Here is a 12,885-nt window from a genome sequence, read left to right as displayed (position 1 = left end):
TTGAGAAAAGTGAGAAATCACGCGCCACACTTCTCCTGGCAGGGGTGTCTTGTCAACTCCGAGAAAGGGCAAGAGGGTTGCTGTAGTGGTCAATCGACTTGGTCCCACTTATTCCCCCCTTTCCTTCTTCCTGAAAATTAGCCAGAATTGGCAGGAAGAGGGGAGAAGAAAAGATAAAAAAGAGTTTCCAGAAGGAAAACAACAAAAACAACAACAACAAGACAATATCAGGACAACACAAAGAAATACATGCGGACCCCCGTCAACAACAAGAAAGAAAAAAAAAAGAAAAAAAAGCAAAAACAACAACAACAACAACAACAACAAAAATAAAAACAAAAAACAATAGCAACAAAAACCACCAAGATAAAACAACATAATTGCACGAGCGCGCACACACCGCATGAAGCCGGTTGCAGTGGTGACACGGCAAGAGCAAATAGACTAACCAGAAGCTGACATGAGAGAAATGGAAAAATCCGTTTCTTTTTTTTACTGTTTTTTTTTCTTCTTCTCATACTCGTTTCGTTCTTTTTGTTTTGTTTCTTTCCCCTCCCCTGATTGTCTCATTCCCCTCTTCTAACCCTCGATTTTGTGTGAGAGGGAAAACAATGCGCAGAGAGTTGCCAACGCCAACCAATCAACCTTGCCGTGACTCCAGATGTCGAAGTCGTCCTAACGCTGTAATTCCCGCCATTCCAAATCCCAATACTTTTTTTTTTTTTCCCCCCATTTCCTTTTTTCCACTCGTCACTTATCTTTTCTTCGTGGATTCGTACTTGGCGGTCGCGTTTGCGATGGATAATTCATGACCCCCCAATCTCGTCGGTAGTTGTCTCTTCAATCTGCGTGACTCCTGCTGCTTCCAACATTTGTTTAAAGAGCCACTCCTCCTCTTCTGGATCCATACCATCATCGTCATTGGCAAAGACCCGCTCATCATCTTGAAAAGACTCATTATTATTTTGAGAAGGATTCCATAGATATTCCTCCAACTCCTGCAACTGTTCTTCTGTCATGCTACCAAATGTGCAGAGGGCTGTGGAAGCAACAGCTGCCGTAGTTGCCAGGCTCTCAACGGACGGCAGCTGTGTGTATGTCTCAGCGTTGCAATAGAGCTGCTTCAGCCCAGTTTCCAGCACCTCGCCTCGCTTCAACTCAACCGCATTCTCCTCCTCATTTTTCTGCTGAGTTTCTGTTGTGGTTGCCAGTGCTCGCAGAAATGAGGGAATAAAGGGCTCAGCGTCACTCGACAGCGTCGAGCGCTGGGCCAAACGAGACACCAACCTCGCCGTGGTCTCGTCGGTGCCTCCATCGGCGTTCATTAGAAGATAAGCGGCGACGGTGACTGATAGCGCACCACAAACCCCTTCCCGCGCACCTTTTTCTTTTTTATTTTTATTTTTTATGCCGCTCCCCTCTTTCGACTGCCAAAAAGCAAAAAACAAAAACAGAAACATTCAAAAAACGATCCTTGCGGCATCCCCCCCAGATATGTATATATATAGAAAAAACAGCAAAAAAAAAAAAAAAGAATTCATATATCATCTTCCGCGCTTTCAAGAATCATCTTGGATGAATTTAGCTCGGAAAACTTCACGGTATTCTGCCTAATGCTCCAAATCGCTCAATCTTCGGCATGTATCTATCAAGAAAAATAAAGCAAACACAGAAACCTTTGCCACCGATTCAAAAATTTCTGCGTAAGAGTGCTGCATGCTAATAAAACCCGAGTTTTGGAATAAACTTGCAAAGAACGCAGCTGCCATGCACAATACAAATATGCCAAGTCCCTTTAAAAGAGATATACACAGGGAGAAAGTGCATCTTTGAAAAGGGGAACTTAACCCACAAAAAACATATGTAAACTGGTTTCTCGTGAGTCTATGAAAAAGCTCCACACGGCTAAGCCACGCACCCAATCGCAAGCGATTCAAATTATTGAAATGGAGAAGCACCGAAACCAACTCAAAAGCTATCACCATAATCATATATATCGCGGCGTTGCCTTTATTAGACCATAAATAAATCGTTGCCCACTGAGAAACAATCACCATACAACGAAAAATAAGGGAAACGCTCGCTAATTCATGCCTATTTGTCCCATGAGAATCATTAAGTGTCATCCACTCTCCGTCAATCGTACCAACATTGGAATCTACGTATCCATAACCACACATACCCGCATTTGGTGGCGGCTTAGAGTTTCGAACAAGTAGGCCACTACCCGAGACGACATCTGCCTCCAATGTATTCGTCTCCGCCAAAGAAGTTTCAGGACCGTCTACAAGCCACTGTACTCCACTAGAAGTTATTAACTGACACGACTCCAAGTCACCGCGAGAGACACTTTTTGAGTCTCTTTGAAAAACAATAAAGGAAAGGTACTCCGTCTCGTACACTGTGCGCGATGGATAAAAAGCAGCCATAATGGCACTAATGGCATCTCCATGGGTTACCAGCAACAAGTTCTTGTCTGAGTAACGGTGACAATTACGAAAAAAACTATTGACATATCTTTTTGATGCCAGTTCAATGGTTTCACCCCACAGCGGCAACTCACCCAAGCCATTCTTCACGATCACATCCGGCAACAATGGGGCCGTGCTGCTCTTTATCCTCACTGGTCCGTATACCTCACAAAGGGTGTTGTCAATGATTTGATGATGCAACTCACCAATGGCACACCTCTGCAGCTCTTGGGCGGTTTGAAGAGTCCGCAGAAATGGCGAGACAATAAGAAGTAATTTTCTTGCCCGTTTTGCCCCCAAAAAGGCCTGAAGTTTTTTAGCAACTTCCGCAATCTGCACAATGCCATTCTCCGTCAGTGGCGGATCAACTTCCGGCGGACTTCCAATGGCCCCATCGCGGCGCTCTCCATGACGCATAACAACAATGATTTGCTCAGGCGGCTCCAAATGACTTGGGCGGTCGCTCCGTATCACATTGCCCGACGCCGCAATGTGCACCTTTTTTTCACTCATTCTAATCCACCTTTCCCTCAAAAAAAAAAAAAAAAAAATTATTATTATTTTCAGTTTGTGTGTCTCTTTTCAAGGGTTCGGGTGATTTTGTTCGACAACAACAACAACTGCCTTTTTTCTCCTTCTTTTCGTTTTTTTTTGTAACTTTCCTCCTTCGTCAATGTGTCTCCTCCTTCCTTTTTTTTCTTTTCTTTTTCTTTTCTCCCGTTTCCGTTACTCCCCCCACCTTTTATTTTTCCCTACAGAAGTTTGGAACGGAAAACCCTTCCAGGGGACTTCTCACATGTGAAAAGAAGCAAAAAAAGAAACAAATGATTCACGACATCAATGCCGCTTCCTTCGTGCTGAATTAACCCCACAACAGAAGGCCAAACAAACACCGAGAAATAAAAAAAACACGAAAAAAAAAAAAAAACAACAACAAGAAAACAAAATAACAACAAAACAAAATAACACACCACGATGTGACTTGCCCCGTCAACTCTCCGATGTGTCCGTTTCGGTTGTTAGATGTGTTGGACGCCACATATCACAAGCGACATATCAAGCGATGAAACCAAACTCACTTTTCTTTCCGTCTAATTCCATTCTTCCTCTCTCTTCCTTTCTCTCTCTGTATTCTTTTTTTTTCTCACAACATTTTTTTTTTTTTTTTTTTCGCTACTTGCTCACAAAAACAAAAAAATATCTGCAATTTCTCTATAAGTTAAGTTATTAAATATCCCTTGGGCCCGCTCTGCCTGCAGGACCCTTTTCCTTCAACAACGGGAGAAAGAAATTTGTGGGGAGCGAAGGGTTGTTTGTGGCGTTGGTAAACTGTGGGTGACATGCTTCTTTTTATGCACAGTTTATTTTGTGGTTTATTGCAATCACTTTGATCTTGTGCTTCTTTTCCCTCTTTTGCATTTTTTCTTTTATTTATTTGTTTAGTTATTCAATTTTTTTTTTTTTTTTTTTTTTGCGTCTCAAGAATCGCCCCACATTTCCACTTTTGTTCTCCCCGCCGGCTCACACTTCCGTGGGGACTACGAGGATGGTGGAGGTGGAGGAGGTGGGGGCTGAGCCATCTGCATGCTTTGTCCACTGACCATGGAGTACGGCGGCGGCGACGAATACGGCGGTGGCGCCGCCCCGCTCCTTAAACTTCGGGGAACTACACCCATTGGACGCACCATGCCAACAGGCCCCAAAGCGACGGCAGGGTAGCAAGGAGGAGGCTGCCCGTAGTTTTCGTCCAAATATGCCATTGGGATTGACGAATGGTAGTACTCAGGAGAGGTAGTGCTTGCCTGATATGTAGAAGACGGAACAAATTCTCTGGCGTTCGCATTCATCGTAGACGCAACAATTATTGGACTACATTGTGGTTTTTTTGGCGGTGTTGCTGTTTTCTTTTGGTCTCCGCCTTCCCTAGCTGCAGCTGCACCAGTAACAGGAGCCGAGGCGGCTTCCTGTGTCGGTGTGCGGCTTGTCGGTACAGGTGCATTCCAATTTTTGTCATCGCCAGCTTTCTTGCTACTTCGATCTCTTCCCGATGGTGTAGAAGCCTCAGGATTGTTACTGGCAGCGGCGTCACGTTTTTCTCGAGCGTGAGCAGGAGAACCCAAAGAAACCGGACGCGTCTCTGTTGCTGGCTGTTGTCCAGGCGGCTCCGAGAGCGAAGGCGGTCGACTTTCCAAAACTCGCCCCCGCCGACTTTCATTGAGGTACGGCGGCGACACCTGCACCCGCAGTGTTTTTCCTTTCGTGCTCTTGCCATCCACGAACAGCGCAATTTTGGCCTCATCCGACGTCGCAAACGTCACAAAAACGCGTCTTCGTCGCGCGGGCGAGTTATCCTCCACCAGCGAAGAGGCCGTGACGGTGAGATCCTTAAAGAGCGCAAGGGCCTCCTCCAGTGAAGCAGACTCGTAGAGATTTGAAACCACAACACAATTTTTCCATTTGGGGAAGCGTTCCCAGAATTTTTCAATTTCTCCCCACTGATGATCTCGTAACCTTTTCAAAGCAGAATCCTCCACAGAAGGAACAGACGTCAGTGGAGAGACTGGGCGAAGCATAAACGGGAGTAACCCCCCCTCATCATCAGAGTCCTCATCTTCGTACTTTTCAAATAAATCACATGCATCTTGAACCGAGGGCATCACTACGACTCCACCTGCGAGCTTGTCGTCCACATCCTCGTAGCGTATGTCAAATGTGCTCCACCCACTAAACTCCTCAAATTCCCGCAACGCCTCCTCCAGACTACACCCTTTGTGAAAAGAAATCTTCACAAGATGGCTATGGGTGGCAGTCGAGAGGCCGTGGTCTAGCGTTAAGTAAAATCCGGTACCATGTACATCGGCAAGTGAAGCATCTGTGTTGTACCCACTGTAATCAATAAATGATGCTAAAAAATCGTGTACGGATGCCCCGTAACGCTTTGGATTTGTGACCGGTTTCACACCCAAACAACTCAGCAATTCCTCCGCGTGTAGAGCCCCTGGTAAGTAATCAATGTAGCGCAAAGGTGGTATTATGGCCGTCCCGGAGAGGAGTGAATGATCCTCATTTTGTGTGCAACAAAGGCCAAAGCGCTCCGCACACAGTTCGAGAAGCTTCTGAAAGTTAATTCCCAAAACAGGAAAGCGAATCGTGCACGATCGGCGCTTGCCAACCTCTGTCACACACAACAAAACATCATATTCCACGCCGAGAAGGAAACGAAGCGATGAGGGGACACTAAGAGCCTTGAGCTCCAGCGAACTTAAGCCTAGTGTTTTCCCCATGCTGCTCTGAATTGCGTAAAACAAACAAACAAAAACAACGTCTGTGTCAGCAGCAGCAGTAATAAAAATACTGGCGGTCCTCCCTCAACTACGCCTAATACGTAGGCAAAATTCAAAAAAATAAACAACAGCAACGGCCAACAAAGCAAGAAAAAAAAGGTTTTTTTTTTTTTTTTTTTTTTTTCTTCTGTATGTGATGCAATTAAATCGTATGGCCCAACCCGTTTGCGTACGAAACACACAAACAGTAGTACTGCAGCGCTCGGAGCAGTGTCTGTGATAGTGCTTGCCAAATAATACAATACGTCGTGGTCTCTTCGCTGGCCCTTTTCCACCCTCTCGCCCTTGGCCTGCCGATTCCTCGCCGGTTGCAAGCAAGAAAATAATAATAATATTTTCAGGGGCCACGGCCGACAGAAGAATGTGTGATATCACGAAGTGGTGGCTGTAAAGAAGAAAAACAAAACAAGAAAGCACAAACAATTACTAAAAAAAAAAAAAAAAAGGAGCTAAAAAAAGGGGGGAAAACGACGCTCCTGTGGATGAGAAATATATGAATCAGCAAATACCGTTCAATTTTTTATTTTCCCTTTCTGTCTCGTTTGCCTGTACGCAGAAGGTGTGGATAAAACCGGCGGCTATTATATTTCTTCTTCTGCGGTGCTCTCTAAAGGAGTCCTTGAAATGTCTCACCTACCCTCTTCCTTTCCCTAGCACGTATATAAACAATGTAATAAATAGGTATGTATAAATATACGCGTGTGATAATTCGTCACCCCTTTAAAAAAACACCTCCCGCCCAAAAGGAATTGTGTGTGTGTGTGTGTGTTTGCTCTTATTTTATATGTGGAAAGAGCTGCAGTAAATCAAACAACAGGTGTTATGTTTGTAATGGGCTTTCCAGTCCTCCCTTCTGAAGGCTGGGCTTCCTTTATTATTTGACTGTTGTTGTGATGCACAGAGCCTGCTGTCGGCGTGGGGGCGCAGAAAAAAAGACAGACAACAAGGGAAGAGGAGAGTGTGTTAGAGTTATGGAAGCCCAAAAAAGACATCGGTGGAGGGCGCGCAAATACGGAAAGACGGAGATTTTCACACAGAGAAAACAGAGAGGAGAAGAAAAAGCCGCCATTTTCTTTTTTTCTTTTGGGAGGGGGTCAGTTCCTCTTCTTTTTGTCGTTGTTCGTCCCTTTTTTTCCTTCTTTTTTCCCGGCACGCGCGTACACACACAGAGAGAGAGAGAAAGAGAGAAAAAAAAAAAAAAAGAGAGAGGGAGAGAGAGAATGGCTCGCGGCGACAAGGAGCATGCGAAACAAACGTGGGTAAGAGAGAATTATAACAAAGGCCGCCGTCCAACGACAAAAAAAGACAAGACGTCTCACCCGCAGACAGTAGGAAAGGAAAGGAGCAGAGAAACGCCAAAGGTACAAAGCAAAATCTTCTCCTTTTTTTCTTCTTTTTTTTAAAATAAATATAAATTATTTTCTTTTTTTTTGATGGCGGCGTGAAGGGGGTGGTTCGGTGCGAATACGGTAAAAAAAAAAGGGAACATCACAAGCAGGAGGAGGATGAGGATGGGGAGCAAAAAGACCACCGAGACATCATGAGAGGATACACACACAAAAGAAAACAAAAACAACTTCCCCCAGGGCGAATAAAAACAGAAACATCCCGCCCTCCCCTGCTCGCCCTCTCATTCACGTGTTCTTCCCTCTCGTTTGCCGCCGCCGCCGCCACCACCACCCTCTCTTCTCTTCTCTTCGCCTTGCCTCCCCTCGTCGTCTCTCTGGGTTTGCCCAGACGCGTGTTCTCTCACTGGGCCTCGCTGGCCATGCGGTCGTACTCCGCACGGGCAAAGCGGTCCCAGTCCGTTTTTTCCGGCCTCATCTTTTGCTGATGTTCTGCAAAGGGGTCGCGATGCTCAAAGAGTATAAACTTCTGGGCATTAAACACCATGTTGAAGAAGTTGGACGGCGTCGGACAGGCACGCAGGTCGCTCAACGTCAAGCCAAACTGATTCTCCTTGGAAAGTGAGAAACCCATCATATCTATCATTTGGCACATCATATCCGCATATGACAAATCTCCTTCTGGGCTCTCGGAAAACTCTAAGAAACGCTGATGGTTTTCCCTGTAAAACTCATACAGCTCATAACCGCTCAAGATGCCATCCCCATCCACATCCAGCACTTTGAACCAGTAGTATACGGCCGGGCTATTGTTTTTGTCTTCTTCTGACAAGCAAAAGTACACAAAATCCTCAAAGTCAAGTTTTTCCGATTTCCCTGACGAGAGTGGCCGCCCCGAACCCTCCACGACCCGCTTTATTACAGAGGGACAAATGGAATTTTGACCATACTTGCACAAGTCATCAAACCCAACCAGCTGATCTCTGTCCGTGTCCAACTCCCAAAACTTGCAATAGAGAACGTAAAAGTGCTCATAAGAGAAATACTGCAGCACCAAATTAACATCTTTTTCATCTAATTCTTTCATTACTTCAGGAAGATCACTACGATCAAACGCAAACCATCTGACTTGGCCGTTTTGTTGCCGTTCTAATGAATACATGATGCGTATAGCAACGGTGCGGCAGTAGTACTCTTGAAACTCTGGTTGCTTGAGGAACTCAAGCCCGGGATGGGAGTCAACCAGATACCGCACCATATCCTTAAATTCTTGAAGCGTTAAATACTCATTGTTCGAATCACCCCGAATAAGCTCAAACAGGCGTCGATTCACCGTCAGTGGACCAAATACGTTGTAGTAGTAACTCGATATCTGCTCGTAGGTAAGAGCGGCGGACTCAGAGACGCCTGCTGCGGCTGCAATGCGACGAAAAAGCGCATTCTTCATCCATGTTGGAATGTTAAAAACATCTTGACAAAGCTTTCCAAACTGACCTTTTCGAACCGTTTTTGTCGAGTCGATGGGTAACGTAGATCCTGATAACAGCTTGCGATTTAGCGCAGAGCCTTTGATAGCAAAGAAACTCCTTAAAGCTTCCTCTTCTGTCTCTGAGATGGCATGCAGTGCACCTCTCATTTCCGCCTTTCCATAAAACGTGGGGATGTCATTGTAGGTCGCACGCCGCACATTCTCCGGTGGCGTCAAAGCAAAGCTTCCAGAGGAGTGTACAAAACGCTGCGATTGCGACACGCTTCCGTTTGTTACTGTTTCTATAGAAGTAAAGACATCTCCTGACACCATTGCTGCGTTGATAATTGTGTCCAGACTTAAATCGCCTAAGGAGTGTGCTGCCGGCGGAGAGACTGTTGCGCCACTGTTGTTGCTGACATGTGGCACGGGCGCCATAGGGTCTACAACAGGCTTTACATGTGAAGAGGCGCTAGGTGAGGCCGGGGCTATACAACCGGGGGAACCTGCGCGGTGTGGGTAATCCAATTCATCCACACCAAAGAACCGGGGTGTTTGCACAGGACTTGGGGTTCTTTGGTATTCATCCGATAAGCGGCGACGCATTTGGCCAGGAGATGATGGTGGCGGAGACGTGCTACGTTTAGGCGATAAAGGTTGCGACACCACGTTAGGATCAGTGTGGTGCGAGCTACTCACTTCCAGAGCTCGCAGCTCTTTCTGGCAGTTATCATCCCTATCATCCAAACGCGAAGCGTAGCGATGTTGTGCCTGGCCGCCATCTACATGGCCACTTTTATTAGTCAGGTGCGCCGCATTGAGTATCTCCTCGAGGACCTTCTGAATGTCAAATGCACCTTCATCGCTGGTGCTCCAAGTGGCGTAAAGCTCCGAGAGGATAACTTTCACTGCCTGCGTATTGCGTTGGTGATAATTCAACGAGATCATTATAAATGACGGGCAACGCTAATTTGTCAGGTCCCACCCCGTGAGATATTTGTGCAGAAAGCGGAGAAACACGCAGTCTCCTCTACACCCCAAATTCCCCACCACTACCAGCAGCAACAACAAAAAGGCCCGCTGTCCAACAGCAACACAGAAGGTTAATAGAGAATATTCCTTCTCTCTCCCTGAGGTGTTCCGTCTCTTCTTCGTGCAGTTCTTCTACCCCCCCTGCCGTTTTCCTCTCACTCTATCGCGCACTTGACGTGCCCAACTCCTTATTTTTGTTCTTGTTGTGCGCCTCCCACCGTCCTCCTCCACCCTCTGAAAAACAACAGCAAGAACAAAAGGTCTACGCAAATAACGCACCGTCCCACGCCAGAGAAACGACACACTCACGTACCAAGGAAGAGAGATTTGACCGGAGAAAAAACAACAACAACGCAGCACGGAGGGAACCCCACCGAGTGGTGTCTGCCACTCACTGTACCCAATCAAGCCAAAAAAAAAAAAAAAAAAGGATCGATGAGCACAAAAAACACGGAACCAAAGAGCCGTGCCGCTTCCCTTTCCGGATATGTGTCACGCACGCGCAGATCCCTCCCTCTGCTCTATATCCTGACGTTCACTCTCCGCCTGATTTCTCTGGGGTGTGGGACCCAAAAGAGAAGCGCAACTCGCAGTGCGCCGTCAAGAACAGCCAGAAATACGCAGATATCAAGGAACCTCTGCAGTAGAAACAAAGGTGACGATGGTACAAAGAACACGTGCACCCCCTCCAAACCCGTCCTTATTTGGCTGTTGCTGTTTCCTCACACCTGTGCTGCCCCTTTGCTCCGCCTCCCTCCTTCTCTTAGCCAGACAACAAAAATTCGTCGGGAACGCTTCAAATAAAATAACTCTTTCCCGTTTCCTTCGCGAGGAGTCACTTTAACGCTTCTACTCTTCGCTGCAGGAAAACCAGAGAATACGAACAAAAAAAAAAAAAAAGGGTTTATACACAGTTTAAGAAACAAAGAAACAAACAAACCAAAAGGTCTACTCGCAGAAATAAATAAAATATAACTTCAACAACAACAAATTAACGCCAATTGGATGCAAAGTTATCATCGCCAAACAAACACTATACATACAGACGCATTTCATTTGCGTTCTACCCAACATTTGACTGCACCAGCTTCTTTTTTTCCCCGCAAAACATTTTCATACGCTCCAAAAACGGCAGAAGTCGCCACCGCCAGCACATTACAGACGTTATTACTTCCTATTGGAACCTCTTTTTTTTTTTTTTTTGTTGTTGTGGCTCTTCATATGTTGCTGCCACTTAATTTTGTGCGGTTGCTGCTTCTGTTTCAACTTCTGCGGCTGCGGCTGCGGCTGCGGCTTCTTCCATTGCTTTTTTGTCCTCCTCGGCCTGCTGCGCTGCCAGCTTTGCAAGCAATAGTATCTTCTCTACGTTATCCCCGGAGAAGGCATGAATCTGTTTTCCATAGGAGTAGGCAAAAAAGGTGGGGATAGCCACAACTTCTAGTGAACGACACAAATCCCCCGTCTCATCGCCGGCGTTGACCACCACAATGTTTAGCGTCGACAATAGGCTTGGCCGTTCCGAATTCAGCTTCTCCAAATACGGCATGATGGTTCGTGAGCAGCGATTGCAAAAAGGCGTCACAACGGCAACCAGGCAGCCACCATTGTGCTGCAGCACCACCGCGTCAAACTCCCCATGATTCGAGGCGTACAGGATTACGGGCGGCGGAGGGGGCGGCGCCTTTTTGGACTTCGACTTGGACTTCGACCTCGAACGAGACTTCGGCGGCATATTTCCACCCCTCTCTCTTCTTTCCCGCAGGCAGACAAAAGAAAAAAAAAAAACGCACAGACCACTTCCTCAGTAAAAACACAAAAAAACAAGAACTTGTAAGACGAGGGTGAGGACCTCGACGTGCTGGGTGTTGGGCGGAAGAATAGGGACGCGGCACTCACGCGGGGTCGGACCTCAGCCCTGGCGAGTTCACCCGTCCACAGGCCTCAAAAATAAAGCCCAAAAGAAGAAAAAGCGACAACAAGAGATGAAAAATCCATGCGCAGAAACGCAAGAAAATGGCAGGAAAATAAGAAACTCCATGACAGTGGAAGCAAAACGCTCAATAATTAATTCCCCTGCAGCCAAAAAAACAAAAACAAAACAAAAAAAACAACAAAAACAATTGAAAGAGAGATAAATAATAATAATAATAATAATAATAATAATAATAATAATAATAATAATAATAATAATAATAATAATAAGGGACGGTGTCACACAAGAGTGCAACAAAAACTTCCTTTTGCCTTTTTTCTCTCCGCCCTCTTTTCACACATTTTGACTTTCCGAAGATAAAACAATGCGTATTAAAAAAACAAAAACAACAAAAAAAAAACTCATTTCGCCCCCCAATTTTTGCGAGTTTCATTGAATCCTACAGAGTCCCTTCTCTGCCCTCTCTTTTTGCAGTCATGATGCATCAAAAAGGAATATATATATATATGTTTATATATTTACAACATACTGAAGGCCTTTCCCCACAAATAAACTAAGTAGAAGATACTAAAAACAAAAAATCCATAGTTGGCACTTTTTACCTCAAATATAGATATAAGTTTACTTTATAAACTCTAAAGAGCATCCAAGGCGGTCTTGAGTGCAGTAATTAGATCCGTTGCTTCTTCGATGCCACACGAAACGCGAACAAACCCATCAGTGATACCAACCTTCAGGCGATCTTCCTTTGTCATGTTGGCATGTGTCATGACTGATGGACACGTGATGATACTCTCCGCCGCGCCAAGGTTTTCGCAGAGTGACCAGGGACGCTGTACAGTATCCATCAGCTTCCGCCCCGCAGCTGTACCCCCCTTCACCTCAAACCATAGCATGCCACCGTGCTTGTTGTTAAGATGCTGACGGTCGGCAAGCGCTTTCTGAGGAAAGCTCTTTAGACCTGGGTACATCACCTTCTCCACAGCGGGGTGAGTCTCAAGGAACTCTGCCACTTTCTGCGCATTCTCGCTCTGTTTCGCCACACGCAAAGACATTGTTTTAACAGTCTGAAGCTGCAAATACGCCACAAATGGGGACATGGCATTTCCAAGTATATTCTGCGTGAGACGCACCTTTTCGTCCAGATCCTTCCGCTTCGTCACAAGCGCGCCTCCAACAGTCATGTTGTGCCCATCCACAAACTTGGTTGTGCTGATGAGCGTCACATCCGCGCCCAAGTCGAGAGGCCTCATGATAAAAGCGGTAGCAAACGTATTATCACAAACGTGAA

The 12,885-nt window shown here is 45.9% G+C and overlaps 6 protein-coding genes across 6 annotated transcripts, besides 16 other annotated features; all 6 read right to left on the bottom strand.

The window, feature by feature from the left end:
• Positions 1–12,885: part of a sequence feature (heterozygous, Esmeraldo-like haplotype) that runs on past the window's edge.
• Positions 298–359: a microsatellite.
• Positions 483–549: a sequence feature (A-rich).
• Tc00.1047053510741.60 (hypothetical protein, conserved) lies at positions 807–1,460 on the bottom strand (the record flags this gene model as incomplete). Its single annotated transcript, XM_811922.1, has 1 exon — positions 807–1,460. The coding sequence occupies one exon, from the start codon at positions 1,458–1,460 to the stop codon at positions 807–809; it is 654 nt and encodes a 217-aa protein (XP_817015.1).
• Positions 1,389–1,409: a sequence feature (AT_rich).
• Positions 1,611–2,984, bottom strand: Tc00.1047053510741.50 (hypothetical protein, conserved; the record flags this gene model as incomplete). Its single annotated transcript, XM_811921.1, has 1 exon — positions 1,611–2,984. The coding sequence occupies one exon, from the start codon at positions 2,982–2,984 to the stop codon at positions 1,611–1,613; it is 1,374 nt and encodes a 457-aa protein (XP_817014.1).
• Positions 3,004–3,035: a sequence feature (AT_rich).
• Positions 3,097–3,220: a sequence feature (A-rich).
• Positions 3,369–3,441: a sequence feature (T-rich).
• Positions 3,550–3,641: a sequence feature (A-rich).
• Positions 3,923–3,944: a microsatellite.
• Positions 4,010–5,755, bottom strand: Tc00.1047053510741.40 (hypothetical protein, conserved; the record flags this gene model as incomplete). The annotated part of the gene is made up of 1 exon (XM_811920.1): positions 4,010–5,755. The coding sequence occupies one exon, from the start codon at positions 5,753–5,755 to the stop codon at positions 4,010–4,012; it is 1,746 nt and encodes a 581-aa protein (XP_817013.1).
• Positions 5,916–5,942: a microsatellite.
• Positions 6,205–6,273: a sequence feature (T-rich).
• Positions 6,983–7,035: a sequence feature (CT-rich).
• Positions 7,209–7,247: a sequence feature (AT_rich).
• Tc00.1047053510741.30 (hypothetical protein, conserved) lies at positions 7,565–9,577 on the bottom strand (the record flags this gene model as incomplete). Its single annotated transcript, XM_811919.1, has 1 exon — positions 7,565–9,577. One exon carries the CDS (start codon positions 9,575–9,577, stop codon positions 7,565–7,567), a length of 2,013 nt encoding a protein of 670 aa, XP_817012.1.
• On the bottom strand, positions 10,896–11,393 carry Tc00.1047053510741.20 (hypothetical protein, conserved; the record flags this gene model as incomplete). Its single annotated transcript, XM_811918.1, has 1 exon — positions 10,896–11,393. One exon carries the CDS (start codon positions 11,391–11,393, stop codon positions 10,896–10,898), a length of 498 nt encoding a protein of 165 aa, XP_817011.1.
• Positions 11,745–11,781: a microsatellite.
• Positions 11,796–11,863: a microsatellite.
• Positions 12,088–12,115: a sequence feature (AT_rich).
• On the bottom strand, positions 12,230–12,885 carry Tc00.1047053510741.10 (cystathione gamma lyase, putative; the record flags this gene model as incomplete). The annotated part of the gene is made up of 1 exon (XM_811917.1): positions 12,230–12,885. A coding segment is annotated over one exon (656 nt), but the record flags the coding sequence as incomplete, so codon positions are not given.

This window comes from Trypanosoma cruzi, genomic scaffold (genome assembly GCF_000209065.1).
Source record: "Trypanosoma cruzi strain CL Brener 1047053516851 genomic scaffold, whole genome shotgun sequence".
NCBI lineage: Eukaryota > Euglenozoa > Kinetoplastea > Trypanosomatida > Trypanosomatidae > Trypanosoma > Trypanosoma cruzi.
The sequence above is the reverse complement of the archived record's forward strand: the minus strand, read 5'-3'. Positions and strand labels throughout refer to the sequence as shown.